The sequence below is a fragment of the Topomyia yanbarensis genome, chromosome 2 (genome assembly GCF_030247195.1).
Source record: "Topomyia yanbarensis strain Yona2022 chromosome 2, ASM3024719v1, whole genome shotgun sequence".
NCBI lineage: Eukaryota > Metazoa > Arthropoda > Insecta > Diptera > Culicidae > Topomyia > Topomyia yanbarensis.
In genome coordinates this window covers 212,541,648-212,557,410 of record NC_080671.1, presented here as the reverse complement: position 1 = coordinate 212,557,410, position 15,763 = coordinate 212,541,648, and the positions used below count along the sequence as shown (strand labels likewise).

At 35.7% G+C, this 15,763-nt stretch overlaps 1 protein-coding gene and 1 long non-coding RNA gene across 2 annotated transcripts; both read left to right on the top strand.

Moving 5' to 3' along the window:
- The first annotated feature begins 968 nt into the window (after positions 1–968).
- On the top strand, positions 969–1,841 carry LOC131680028 (uncharacterized). The gene has a single exon (XM_058960762.1). It carries the CDS (start codon positions 969–971, stop codon positions 1,839–1,841), a length of 873 nt encoding a protein of 290 aa, XP_058816745.1.
- Positions 1,842–11,754: 9,913 nt separating this feature from the next.
- LOC131678822 (uncharacterized) lies at positions 11,755–12,722 on the top strand. Its single transcript, XR_009303743.1, has 3 exons — positions 11,755–11,885; positions 12,144–12,538; positions 12,591–12,722. It is a non-coding gene; the product is annotated as an uncharacterized LOC131678822 (long non-coding RNA).
- The last annotated feature ends 3,041 nt before the right edge of the window (positions 12,723–15,763 follow it).

Here is a 15,763-nt window from a genome sequence, read left to right as displayed (position 1 = left end):
CTCGATCCGATTTCCGGTTCCAGAGTTATGGGTTGTGGGGTGCGATAACTAAGAAAATTCTGTTTCAAATCGAATATTCTAGGAGAATTGTATTGACCATTAGAAAGTAGAAATTGAGCAGCTTTTGGCGCTCCGAGCGAGAGCGTGACACTCTTTCATAAAAATATTTCACCAGGTTTTATACTTTTTATAACTCCCTATATTAATTTATAATTGTCTATAAAAGTTATAACTATTCGAATCGTAGAAAGTTCGAAAAAAATTTGAGCACCCGTTACCATAGTAGCCTTAAGGTGTAAACACAATGGATGCGGTTGCGGTGCGTTGCGGCAAGATGCGGCGAATGCGGCATGTACTAAAATCGCTGCCGCAGAGTTTGCCGCATTTTCAAACCACAATGCAACTATTGCGGCAAAGTTTGACACTTGATGTTTTGTACACGCTTATAGACAAATGCACATTTATTGTATTGTATTGTCAACCTAGCAAATGTTATTTTTAATTCAACGTGTAGCGTTGTTATAGTTGTCAAAAATTCAAATTTTGAGCATGGAAAATCTTTCGACTGCGTTGAATATTTTAAGCATATTGCAAGAAGTGAAAGAGCTTTGCGATGCCAGAGAGCATAGCGAACGTCGTTGGTGGGTACGGCCATCCAATCAAGCAAGGGCCACTGAAGGCTTTTTCGAGACTTCATTCGATCTCATGAGGCAGCATGATCCGGAATACTTTTTTCGGTGCACCCGGATGACCCCAGCAGCGTTTGATAAACTTTTCGATGTGGTCGGAAAACTGCTTGTAAAAAAATCTTTGCGTCAACCGATTGCTGCAAAATGCAGACTGTTCCTCACATTGATGTAAGAGCTGAGCAGCAATAAACCATTCGAAAATTGTATGAAATCTTCCGTTTGATTTTTAGGTACTTAGCTCACGGTTCGAGCCATTTTTATTTATCACGATTGTTCCGGATGGGAGTGTCAACAGTTCGGTCAATAACACAGGAAGTTACACAAATCATATGGAACAAACTGTGTGCCATATATTTGCCTGAAGTGGATGAAAACTCTTGGAAGCAGTATAGTAACGAGTTTAAAATACAGTGGAACCTACCAAATTGCTGCGGCGCCATTGACGGCAAGCATATTACATTGGAGTGCCCACCAAAATCCGGCTCACTCTATTTCAATTACAAGAAACAACACTCCATATCGCTCATGGCCATTTGTGATGCAAATTATAATTTCTTAGCTGTTGATGTAGGAGCATATGGAGGTAATTCAGATGGAAGTGTGTTTGCAGCTAGTGAATTCGGACGTCGACTTCTTCGAGATGAGTTGAATTTACCTGGCCCATGCGCATTACCACGAAGCGAACATATTATTCCACACTATATAGTAGGTGACGCAGCATTTCCACTTAAACCTAATTTGATGCGACCGTATCCAGGTAGGAATCTATCTCTGATCAAAGAAAACTTTAACCGACGATTGTCTAGAGCACGGCGGACCATCGAAAATGCTTTTGGCATTATGGTTGCTCGTTGGAGAATTTTAAAATCTCCACTCATCATGCACCCGATGTCAGCGGAGCATATTGTAAAATCAGTGGTGATTCTGCACAACTTTGTCAAACAGCATTGTGGATCCCAATACGCTCCACGAGGGTTTGCTGACATAGCTAACGAAGACGGTGACGTTCAAGAAGGTGAGTGGAGGGAGCTAGTTGAACCCATGGCGAGCGTTTCCGCAGGCATTGTCCAACGTGGGAACAACGCAGCGCGTAGTGCATATGACATACGTGATTTATTGGCTCAATATTTACTTGAAAATCAAATTCCATGAATAATAATATCACTACATGCATGAAAGTATATATTTCTTGTTACTATAAATAAACAAAATTAGTAAGTTTCTCTAAATGAATAAAATTATTAAATGAGAATGCTAAGATTCCGAAAGTTTTCCTTAACCCTTATCATCTACCAGTTCTTTTGAAAAAAGTGATAACCTCACATCGAAAAATGTTTCCACCTTCTATATACTACCTAGTGGATCTATGTGGCAACCCAGTTAAGTTCAGCCGCAATGCTGACTGGTGCCAATTCGTATTCCGGCTCCAGTGACACAACTGATTCTAGTTAGAAACGCTTGTGTCACTGTAGCCGGAATACGAATTAGAACCAGCCAGAATTCCGGCTCCTTTCCGGCTGAACTTTGCTGGGAAGTGCCAAAAAAGAAAGAAAAACATTCGATATTAGGTTTGTTCCAGTATCAGGAGAAACTGGAAGTACCCCGAAGACAACCAGGTAGAAAATCGTTCCTGTATTCTCTTCTTCCTGTTCCTGTATTCTCTTGGTAGCATCCCAGAGTAAAAAAAGCAAGTAATTTTTTCTCCGGGGGCCTGTTTGCTCCGAACCAGCTTCCGTATATTGAAACAAACCTTTTGCTGTTGGTTCACGCACATATAGGTCTTCCTAATTCGAATGTCATCCAAGCCTCTGATTAAAATAACTTTGTAAATAACTCAATAGCTTTTAAATATTTGAGAATACGAAAACAAGTTTAAAGTAGACACAGTAAAAATAATCAAAATCAAAAGTACATATCAATTTAAAACTTCACATTCATATGCAGGTGTTGCAAATTATTAAACTGATGGAGATTCGTTCACCTGGTTTAAAAATTCGAATGCTGCCCGTATGCATTCTTTCAATTTGATGTTATTCATTTATATCAATAAGGTTGTTCACACGCGTAGTGAACTCCACCTCCAAATCCCTTGCAACATTATGAGGTAACATTTCCATTCTTTCTGCTAGGTAGTGGCAAAATGTAGCATGACGACGGCCTTGATTCGCCGTTACAGATACCACGTCATCAATCTTGGTCAAAAGACCGCTTATTCTGTCATCAATCCCGGCCTTTCGCTTACGGCTAGGTGCGAGGGCTGGAGTTGCACCAAATTCTTCTTCGTCTTCATCGTCTTGTCTTCCATCGGTATTGTCGAAAAAGCCATCTTGGGAACTAGATGCTCTAGGTTGTATCGGACTTCTAGCTGCCATGTAACTCTGGCTAGTTCTGGATTGTGTTAGATGCATGTCCTCATTTGAAGGGATATTTCTACTTGTATCGGGTAGTACTGATTGTTGGTTCGCCTTGAGCTTATTATTTTCGACAGTTTTGGTATGTACCGACAGTTGACTTCCACTTGGCGTGTAATTTCCGCTAGTCCTGAAAGTATGTACGCAGTATACTGTCAGATTTATCGATATATACTATATATAGTGCATTGCGCACATAATAAGTGCGACTAAAAGTGCGGAAACGCTTATAAAAAAGCGCTTTTACATTGAATTGTCTTGGTGTCTATTACGCACTTATGTATTATCCAACGAGGAATAAGTGCGCCTCATACATGAAAACGATTCAATGTAAAAGCGCACTTTTATAAGAAAAATCGCACTTTTATGGAGTCCAGTTTTAAATGTCATCAATAATAAATATTCTTAGGATTGTTCCGGCACATTTAACCCTTATATTCCCGGTTTCTTAACGAAGGTCGCTTGCATATTTTTTTTAAACTTACGTTCTTAATTCGCAATGGGCCGAGAGAAATGAAAGCTCGTTCAAAAATATCCATTTAGATTCATAAACATCTTCGGATCCTGCGCCAGAAACCGGCGTCGGCGGTAAAACATGATGATGAGTTATGTTCTACCATAGACCATGCGGTAGACTTGGGTGCAACGCCCAACTCCTACTCTGCATAAGGCAAAGAATTCTTCACATTTCCTTTCGATCATGCCCATATGAGCCTGCCTAGTTCTAGTTTTCCGTTCTAAGTTTATAACTGATTCGCTCTAGAATACCTATCCGTCTTTCAATTTCATTGCTTTCGTTTCTCTTAGTCTCAAATTTGCCGAAAATAGCCAACAAAATCGATACACAAAATATTTTTGGAAAAATATTCTCTGATCACTACATTGAGAACTGTGTTTAAAGCGTCATGAGAACTTTTGGAAAATTGTGGGAAGGCGATCTTGTAACTTATCTCTTAGCCAAAATCCCATAGTTGTCAAATTACTTCAATGTAAAATAAAATAACTGTCTGAATTATTATGAGCTCATTTTTGGAAAGATGCTTCAAAATATGAATTAGAGACAATTTTTCGAATGGGAATCTAAATTTGAATAGGTTGATTGCATATAAAACATAAGCTTGTTTACCGAAAACTTACATACATTTCAACATTTGCTGAAAATGTATTCTTTTAGATTGTGTAGAGTTTAGACAACAATTCAATATGGTTAACAACAAGAATAACATTTCAGAAACTAGTTGAAAGCTGATGTAATTTTGTCTCTAGGAGGTCAGGATCGATTTTTGTTGTATTATCAACTATATGAATAGCCTCTTAGCAAGATGCAATGAATGGCGTACTAAAATTTTGTGTGCTACGCACTAGTACTGCAAGTTGTGAGGTTGACTAATGAAGAAAAGTAAAATTAATGCTCGATAAATTTTTAACGGTCACGATCACATTCATTCGAAACTGCCAAATTTCGATGTTAAGTAACATTGAAGAATTTCAAAACTGTTCATCTGCTGATAGAATAATTTTGACGGTTAATCCTCCTAGAAGTAATTATAGACAAGAATTACTCTTCAACCAAATTTGGGTCGAGACTTAATGTCTCCAGCAAAGTTTTCGAAAGTGCTATTTCAAACAATTTTGTCAAAGACATAAATATCCCACATATTCAGAGTATCGAAATATAGTAGTAGAAAACCTTTACAACAAGCTATTCTGAAATTACTGTATTTGATAAATCTCTTCTGCGATAATTAAATAATAAATTCACATTGCGTTCAAGGTGCCTTTGAAGCTTACAAAAAAATAAGGGAACTGGATTTAAAACAAATAATTCCCAGATATTAAAAGGACTCATAAACACAAAGAGTGATTCCATTTTCAGGAACTAGCATAAATTCGGCGCTAGCTTAGTCCGCCCACCAAGTTAGTGTCGGATTCTGATGAGATGAAGTCGAAACGCAAGTTTCAGTTCCATCCATCCATAATTTAGTTATAGGTTTTGTGTTCTCAACTCGCAATGATTGTTTCAAACAATTTTATCCGTAGCGCAGAAAAAAATAGTTTTCACCTAAATTTTGCTTCACTAAGAAGAAATATAGCAGGCCCAGTCCATTTAAATCCCTATATGTTGAATTCATGTAGCCTTCATATTTTCAACAAAATTGTTTGAAATGACATTATCAAAAACTTTGCTGAAGGCACCATGTCTCTTAATATTTTTGAAAAATAATTCACCTCTATGAGAGTTAATCACTAAAATTTCTATATCAAAGCAGGCGCTGTTTTATGTTGATAACTTCCCGAAGTTGTCAAACCTTCAAAGTCAAGGATTGTTATATTAGGTGATCTTGAACGTTGAAAATGTTTAGATCATTTATCCCACTTTAAAAGATCGCAATTTTTGACTTCATTGACATATTATACAAGAAAATAATCTATAGAGGTTTGAAAACTGTTCCATGTTGATCCTTCTTGTTTGTAGACTAGAATGACATCTGTTAGACTACATATGTTTTTGAGTTTTCAATAATTTATCAAACTCATATTAAATTTTAGCATTTTTTCAAAAAATTTGCGATTTTCATCAAAACCCCCTCCAAACCAAATTTCTGGCTACGCCACTGGTGTGTTCTCACTTGTATTTTGTTTGTCTAGTGCACTTCATTTACCAACGAATGTAGAAAATTATGGAACAAGATCTCTTACTTAAAGTCTTAATGAACGTTAGATTGTGATAAGTTTTGGTGTGCAATACCAATTTCACCTCTGATTCTTCCTATAAGTTGGTGGTGATTACCTAGTATACTGGTAAGTATATATGAGTATATCAGCTGGACCGGACCTGATTATCACGGTTAAACAGCAATAAACAATACCTTTTACAAATATGCCAACGACTAATACACGAGATATGCGAAACCACTTATCCTATATTCTCTTTTTGGGATGAAGTAACCAAAAAAACGAGGTCCAAAATGCTGGACCGAGGCGAGATGTTGGGTACTCACGAAGTATATGTCGTTTGACAACCATAGCCTACCCCTGAGTTTAACCGCCTAGCCGCCTTTTCGTTTACTGGGTGGTACACCAGAAGGTACACTGTCAAAGTCAAAGTGACAGTGTACTTTGATGAAACTGGCTGCACTGTAGAATTTGTTAGTTTTCTGACACTGACAGTTTGAAATATTTTGGATTGCTATAATGAAGAAAACTAACCATTTTCGCATTAAATGAATAAAAGTATTTTCGTCATAATAAAGTATTTTACGAGTCACGGAGTAACTTGCTTATCTTTTACATGCGCAATTTCACGGACAAGCGGCAACACATGTCGAAATATGTGGAAGTGGAAGCTTGACAATTTGGAACCATCTTGCTTAACTGTTCCAGCAGCGTTGCCATTATTTATTTTGGGAAATCCGCAAATGTTATATCCCTGGCTGATGTAAAAATCCGCAAAAATCCGCAAGCAATAAAAGCCCCATTTTTTATTTTTTTTTCACCATTAAGGGCTTTTCGAGCTTTTTAACAATCTATTATCATTACACATGCATAACTTTAATTTTTAAATTTTTAAATATTTGGCTGAAAACTCTTTCCACACTCGCCGCTGAATGTGGGAGAATATCTACTTTCTCAATGAACTAAAGGAGCTGCGGGAATTCGACCAGACGCATATTTAGTTTTGCGCACCTTGTTCCAGAAATTTTCAAAAAGGAACATTTAAAAAAATCATGCATTGAAAATATAAAAATTGAAAATTAAATGATTGAAAAATCATAAATAAAAACCTAATAAATTCCAAAATAAAAAATAAAAAAACAATTAAAATTAAAAAATAGAAGCATCGAAAATTTAGAAAAAAAACATGAACTGATAAAATGACGAAAAACAAAAAAATTTAAGGATGCGTCAATCAAATTCAAAGGGGCGGGCATAGCATAGTTGATAAATCGTTTGCCTTGTTCGCAGCTCACTTGGGTTCAATTATCAATCTCGCACATAGAGTTAAAGAGTTTTCTAAAGAGATTTTTCTATCCTGAAAAAGGAGGCAAATGACCCTAACGCTAAAACGTCTATAATCGAAATGCTTCAAAATTTCAAATTTAATGGTCTAAAATTTTAGAAATTAAATACTTTGAAATCTAAAAAAATTTAAATTAAAAAAAAGCGATTTAAAACTTCAAAAATAAAATTATTTCAAAAAAGGTATGAAAAATTGAAAGATATAATTTTTTTTTAAAAACATTAAAATCGGAGGATTCAAAAATTTTCAAAGGTAAAAATTTGCCATCCAAAAATTGAAGATTTAAAAATCTAATAAACAATTGAGATATAATTTTTTTGTATGTTTAATTGGAAATTTAAAAAATTACAGGCCAAAACGCTTAATTTGAAATTCTGATTTTTTTTATTTTAAATATTGAAGTGAATAAAAATTTGAAAATTGCAAAATAAATATATTTGAGAATTCAAAAAGTTAAACATTTAAAAGTTTATAAATTTTGAAATTTGAAGATGTGTTAAGTTAAGATTTTATGATATAAAAATTATATCAGAATTTGGGAATTAAGGTTTAAAGGATTAAACATTAAAAACTTTAAAATTCAAAAATTTTAGAGTTCAATTTCTTCTCAAAATTTAAAAATCGGAAATATAAAAGTTTAAGAATCCAAGAATTTTGAAATTTAATAAATTCAAAATTGAAAAATATTCATAAATTCAAAACAAAAAAATTAAATATTTATTTTTAAATATTAAATTTGATATTAAAGCATCATATTTTCAAAATTATAGTCTTTGAAATCTCTAAAATTTTAAAACCTTGGCGTTTTTAACTTTGAATGCTTAAAAATTTAAAATAATACATAACGAATAGTTGAAACAACGAGAAAAGCGGGATCGAAGAAACAATCTCAGTTTATAGTATTTTTTGCCTTAATGTATTTTTATTTAGTTCTCAATGGTTGCTAAAACTCGGAAACTATTTCGCTGAAATTCAGCAACCAAAATTTACTTTGCCATTTCGAAATCAATTGTTTACTCGTTCCGGAAATTTCCTAGCTGAGTTAAGTGAGTAGGGGAACATGAGGAGACTTGACCAAGCGCAGAATTCTATTATTAGCAATGACGGCAAATTTTTTCAAAAATACTTTTATGCTTGGTAATTTTAAAAGGTAATTTTAAATGTTTGGAATGAAAAATCCTATCCTTATAGCGTATATTCCGTAATTAATAAATTTAAGTTAAAGGATGTAATTTTTTATCAAACTTTGTATGGACATATCTACTCGACTAATAATTACTTTCAAAGTACTTATATCACATCTTATTCTTTGTGAAATAGCAAAACGATTTTACATTAATCGGAACATTGGAATTATTATTACTAAAATTTGCACGACATTGAACGTAAGAACCAATGTTGGGGCGACTTGACCAAGATTTTATGGGGAGACTTGACCAAGTGGCGACAAGCTGAAGAAAGATACCAAATTTCTGATATTTACTATGCTGTGGTTCCTACTGTAAATGTTATCACGTCACACAAAAATCCCACCTAAAATATCAGTCTATATCTTTTAGTATTAGTAATGAAAGTTATGGATAAGTTCGTAACGTGTGAATATGCAATGTAAGCAGTACAGATAATCCTTAAAAGGAAATACATTTAAAAATGGAAATTTATGAAACGCAACCCTTTTGTATTTTTTGCTGCAACCCAAGGATTTGGACAATATGAAAAAAGGATTACAGTATGTTTTATGTCTTTATTTTTCGTCCTGATTTTTTAATATTTTCTTGGTCAAGTCTCCCCAGGCCTTGGTCAAGTCTCTCCGCAGTTGACCAGAAAAAGCGTTCACAGAAAAACTTTTATAACTTTTGCAAAAATAATTTAAAAATTCTGCAAAAAAAAACATGACCACGCACAATACCTTAGTGCATCATATCTTAATGAGTTTTGAGGAAATGAAAACTTTTTAGAGAGTTATACAGGTTAAGCCAAAAACCTGGTCAAGTCACCTCATGTTCCCCTATATGTGAAAGTCGGTTACATCCCTGTACGCCAATTATTGCATAATTAAATTTATTTAAATAATATAATGTACGTATTGTGATTAAACATGAAATTTTAAATTCAAAAATTAAGGCCAACCATTTGATTCATTCATGAAAAATCCGCAAAAAATCCGCAAATTCAGAAAATCCGCAGAAAAATCCGCCACTCTATTTCAAATTGCGGAAAATCCGCAGGGTTGCGGAAAAATCCGCAACTATGGCAACGCTGTGTTCCAGATTTTATTCTCAACCGTAGCTAGTTGTTCGTTACCAAAAATTAGGTCTGGATAATATAATAAGAGATTCCCATCTTGCGGCACAACTGAATTGAGCTCATATCATGAGCGATAACGAACTAAGTGTCCTGCTCTACTAGTTTTACCACGGTGTTGACACGCTGGCGCACCTGATGGCTCTTCGATGTTAGTGGTTCTGGTTTACCGGTCTTCAAGATATGAACCTTGGGGATCGGGTTTTCCGGGCGATACTTTTCTACCAGTTAAAACAACTGTTTGGCAGTGAGTTTATCCAAGGACTGCGAAAGTGTTTAATCGGAGGGATCCTAAGGTGATTCTGGAGGACTGTCTTATGGCGCTGAATGCGAGTGTATATGTAGCGTACGATACGAAACAGATGACACTTTGATTGCACATTCTGACCGAGGCCGAAGTTCTTGATGCGGTTCTCAAATAGTAAATTTAACAATTACCTTTAATCCTCTTAACGGTCAGAAGAGCAACGGCGAATTTCTTGTCTGCTACTTCCTTAGATGTCTACTTATTCACTATTTTTGGTGGTATCAAACCGAGCTATGATTTTATGTTTTGTAAAATCGAGATAGAAAAGTTTAAAGCAAAATCATAAGCAACATCCCAGTAAGCCCAGCCGGAATTCTGGCTGGTTCTAGTTAGTTTTCGCTTACAGTGAAACAAATGAAGTGAAAATAGCATTAGGTTTCGAAAAAACCCTAATTGGTAATACCAATCGCTTACACTTTCGTTGTTCCATATACTCTCTTTTTGATCTCACATCGATTATTGGCATTTAGAATCCTAATTGGCTTCGATTCAGAAGAATCTGGGTTATTTTTGATTTTTTAAAGAATATATACACGGATTAAAATTTCCTACATTTATGTTCTTTACACTATTCTCTATCCGGAATTGTTTTCCTGCTCATTGGCACATGAAAGCATAACTGACTTCTGATTGATTTACGGCGATTGATACGCTTAATGTATATCAAATCATAAAATTTAAAGTATGTTTATAATATATCTTCTTTTCCAGCCGTAATCATTCAAAATAAAGTTCTAAATGGTATTTAAAGAATAATGGCAGTATTCTATTCGGCATAATCGTTATAGCGAACGCTTTTTCCTGGATCCTAACCCGAACTTCCAAACAATTGCCAATAGCCGGGTGAAGGTTTTTAAGTAGATTCCCTAGTTGGAAGTTGCACCCGCTTTTCCATTAAACTGCCAAGGCATATACATAGAAGTGAGCCATGACCATGTCTCGGACTTTCCAAATTTGCGGTGCACGCAGAAAAAAGATTTGTAGGTTCAATAAAAATATGGATTAAATTCAATAAATAAAATTATTGGTCGGGAGACAATAAATTTATTTATTGAATTCAATAAAATTTATTTATTGTTTCAATAAAAAAGTTTATTGTTTTGCTTTCTAATAATTTTTTTTATTGAAAATAAAAGAAAATTATTGAAATTAAAAATGTTTTTATTGAAAGCAAAAATACATTGTTTTTTCTAATAAAAAATATTGTGAAATTAATAATTTTGTTGGTTAAAGTGATAAACAATAATTGATTGAATTCAATAACACATATTTTTGATTTAAATATGCTAAATTTTTCTGCGTGTGACTCTAGTATTTAAATTTAAATAAACATTTGGCGTGTTCGTAAACTATCAAGTATTACCATTAGCACAAGCCTAATTGTAAAAATGTTTCCGTGAAATTTCGCTCAAGGATCGTAAAAAATCCTATGAGAAACTTTACTTTACTGAAAGGCTCATTCTGAGCTAACACTTTTGGATTATTTTTCTATGTACCTATTCGACGTACATATTCAGCTTTTTATAGGGGTCCAGAAGCATGACACATTAGCACTTCGGTAGAATCTGATTGCTATTAACAATTCCAACAGCATACGAAGTGCAGAATCCAAATTCGCATATTTCTATAACAAACCATATTTATAGTTAAAAAACTTTATCATGGTAATATTCAACCGATTTGATTTCAAACAACTTGCAACAGCCCATGCAATTTTACTATTCCTCACCGGAAAGTGCGATAATTAAATCTATGGTCCCCACTATATTCACCTGTGGGACCAATCGTTTCAATATATTTATAACATGCAGTTTAGAAAAACTGAATTCACATTAAGAACACGAGAAGTTTGAATTTACACTAGTGGTAGCTTCAAATTAAATTATTTTGACAACTATCAACAAGTTCAAAACGTCAAGGTGATTGCCGCACTCTGCCGCATCGCATTTTTTGAGAAATTTTAAAATTTAGTACAACGCCGCAGTTGCCGCAACGCGTCGCGCCGCACTCATTGTGGGTACTCATATGCAAACGCATTGCTTTAAAAATTTGCCGCGCCGCGCCGTGCCGCAACCGCATTGATTGTGTTCGGGCCTTTAGTTACGCGAGTGATTATAAACAATGAAAACATGGTTTTGCATAAACAAGAGATGGTAAGTATCTAAATATTTTAGGTGTTTCTAGTTAGTATCCAGCTCCAGTGACACAACCGATCCTTATTAGAATAGGTTGTGTCACTGGAGCTGGGCACTAACTAGAATCAGCGAGAATTACGGGCTCATTTTCTGGCTGGACTTACTGGGACTTACCTGCGGTGGTTCTCCTGGTTAAATAAAATCGGAGCCAGACACAAAAACACAGCTTTGTCAAATCCCTGTCTTGGTTTCTACAAGTTCTTTACCTCAAAACAGGTCTATCTTAACGCCGATAATAATTCAGCCATCCCAACCGCAACAGCAGCAAACAACTACAATTCCAGTGTCTTTCAGCAACATTTTACAGCAGCAGCACATTAAGATTTCCCATCATCCGACCGGGATATAGCAAAAACGTTCAAACTATGCTTCTGCCACAGGGTTTGACTCCCGATCCTGCAGTTCGCGCTCCTATCTCCGATGCCTCAATTTGATACTAATCATCAGAATGACCGCTTCAAGTTCTGCAACCTTATCAACTTCACGTTTTAGCAAATATTGTCGACGAGATTCAATCCTCAACTTGGTAGCAACTTGATCATCCGCTTCGAGCTTCTCCTCTAAATCGGACACAAGATCGCTTTGGATTTGCAAGAAACATTTCGTCAAAGGTTTGTATCATAATTCGTTTTGTTTCTTTTATTTTATGAGTAACTTTTACAGGAAGAACTGTGAGTCCATATGATTTTGCTGATGTCGATTGGGTTCCAAGCCTCTGCTTGAATACAACTGAAAGTTTCCTAAATGTACTAGATGCAAAAGTTGAAAATGTAGATAGTAGTAACCTCTTACGGCAGAGCCAGTACATGGATATGAAAAAACCTGTCTGTCGTCTATGTCAAGAGAACATTGCCCTGATGACAGCACTGCATTCACTTCCATCACCCTCGAGTAATCGTTTAAAATGGCTTATTAGGAAAATAGCTGGCATTCAACTACCTTTGAAGACTGAGTATACAACAATTCTAACAAAATTAGATAAGTTTCACACCTGGCGTGAACGTCAACAGATTATCGACTCTTTAATTAGAACGTTTTAACGAAAAAGACCACCGGAATGTCCCACCAATACCAATCGTGGCTAATCCCATTGAACGACTAATGGAAGATTATATGGAGGAGGTTCTCCCGTTAAATCCGACTAATGGAGAACGTGGAATAAAGATTAAACATGATACTACTGAAACGGTATCAACGATGCCTGAACGAGATGAATAATTTGATCAGCTGAAGAATGAAACTTTTTCCACGATAGAACCTTCTGGTGTAGAATTAGCTCGAACTGATGCTGATGTTTCAGTTGTTTCTCCCACAGAGATACCTTTGGTTGGAGAAAAATAGAATGATCAGAAAGATGCTAAAAATTAGGAGATAAATGCTGGAACTAAATCCCAAGAAGAGTCGGAGGTAGTTGTGGAGAGCACGATTTATGTATTTATGGATTGTTCTTAAATACTTTTGCAGTACATGAAACGATTCAATCACCTTTTTTCTCACATCCGGGATCTTCTTTTCCTACAAGGGCGGGCTCTAATAAGTCCCTAAGTAATAACCTTTTTACATCCAATTAAAACAAACTGCCTGGTTCCATCTTTATCACCGTCGAAACGTCTTTAATTGCAACTTCAGAACCATACTAAAAAAACACGCAGTAGGGTTATATTGTGCACATCCGAGTATAAGCATTTGAATCTGATTCAGTTGAAATTGTACATGTGAAATAATGTGCGTTCTTCCTTAGTAAACTCATTGCTGAATACTAAATCGTATGCCATTGTCTAGAAAATTCTGCATAGTCCACCGATAGAAGTTGGTATCAATTTCGTAGGTTTCTTTGCAGGTATCAATTTTCACGGTTGATCTACCACCAAGACCTCGGCGTCCTATCTTGATTTGACAATTGATGGGATCCTAGATCCTAATGAACTCGCCGCTCCAACCAATCTTCTGAAGCAACTCGAATCCCAAATTGCTTTCGTCGGTTTTCTTCTCCTTAAAAGGCACCACCTTACCACGAAAATAGCAAATAAAGCGAATAAAGATCTGGCAACATTTTATTGTTGCATCACTTGTGTCGCTTTGCATGCTATACGTTGTTTGACTAATTTGCCTATTGTCTGAATACGGAGTGCCATTGGACTATTATTCATTCCCGTTTTGCGACCAACACTAAGATTCGGCAAACTGCTTGTTTCATGCATATTGTATGCTTCGTCTATTATTTTGATGTAACATATGGGTATTTAAATTTTGAACGGCCACTAACATAACTAGAAAATAGAACTAGAATGTGTTAATCAAATTGAGTTGGGCGTGTTTCTTGTTTGCGATTGATAAAACACAGAATAATTTGATAGCTAGCGCAGCTGATGGTAATGAATCAACCTAATTTTCGAAATAGTTATAACCTTTGCTAAAGCAATTCGTCGATTGCATATAACATAGAACATTTCTCTATTTTCATTCCTAAATAGAAATTTATTGGAATATTCCACAATGCATACGATCCGATACCAAAATGTTCATATTTATATGAGCGAATAGTATCAAGAACATTGCTGATAGTTTTCAACGATTGTATTATCGCTACAATATTGCAATAATACAATCGTTACAATACAATACAATACAACAATATATATTTCTTGTTTTCAATTCTATTTTGCAATTTACACATATTCTTACACCAGAATGATTGTCCTTGCGGGAAGAGTCCAAAAAATTCGCGAAAGCACCAAAAAAGCTGAAACACGGCAATCAAACGGGTTGGAATAAAAAAAACATGATGGCGACTCAATAGCACAATTTGATATATATTTTATTCACGATAGATTCGTAAATAGTGGTGGCAATTTAGTAGATGAAGATAAATGAAAGTGGTATATAGTCGAGTTATTTCACCACCACCCACACCACCCAAACTAGTTCTGGGAAAATCTACAAAATTTTCCTTAGTGGCAACTGTCTTGGTTTTGTGTACTTCCATAGCAAAATTATAAGTCTGCAATTAATCCCAGGCAATGATTTCTGTCATTTCGAGAAGCGTTGGAGCGAGCAAACGTATTTCAACTGCCAACAAGTTCGAAACTCTTGTTGTATATAACTCCAACGAGATAATTATCGAATTTGACGCTCCAGTATGTTCATTTTCAGAACTGTCTTGAGCGTTATTCTGGTGAGATAATGGGCTGTGGATCATGACCATCAATGGAAGTTTGTGTTATTAGCCAAGACTTCATCTTAGCTGAAACGTGGGCGAGAAAAGACAATTCTTCGAATGTGAAGTTTTGATTGCTTGCGCTTTCTCCTAAATGTTGATGCACTCTTTTGGCTGCGGAATCCCAGAGTCAATCGTGTTATGGTTACCGAATTGGTATCAAGTTCCATACTATACTCTTATCTGTCATGAAGTTGGTGTTCTGTTTGTTGTGGTATGCGGAATTTCCTGAGTTGGTAAAGTTCTTGGAGGCAACTCTAAAACCTTTGCGATGTCTGAGAGCATCTTGGGTGGAAGTCCGTTGCAAATGGAGAACCTAGTGGTAGTGCTGAGATCTTGCTTCCAGATAAACTGATTTTATTGATAAAATCACGAATAGGGTCATGGACCGATTACACGCCACCACACCTCGTGCTCTGCGCCCTCTGCTCATCGGACCAGCATAATCAATATCGGTAACCAGAAACGACGGATGTGGCTGGACGCTAACTCATACAATCCAACACAGCTTCGAAAAACTGCTAGCAGTGTGCAATGATGATACATGATAGGATCACGAAGCAGTACGTAAAAGGTTAGGATTGAGTGACGCTATAGTAACAGAGGATGCTTTGTGTCG

Excerpts from the sequence above, each read along its gene's own strand:
- LOC131680028 (XM_058960762.1), top strand. The coding sequence starts at position 969 with ATGGGAGTGTCAACAGTTCGGTCAATAACACAGGAAGTTACACAAATC.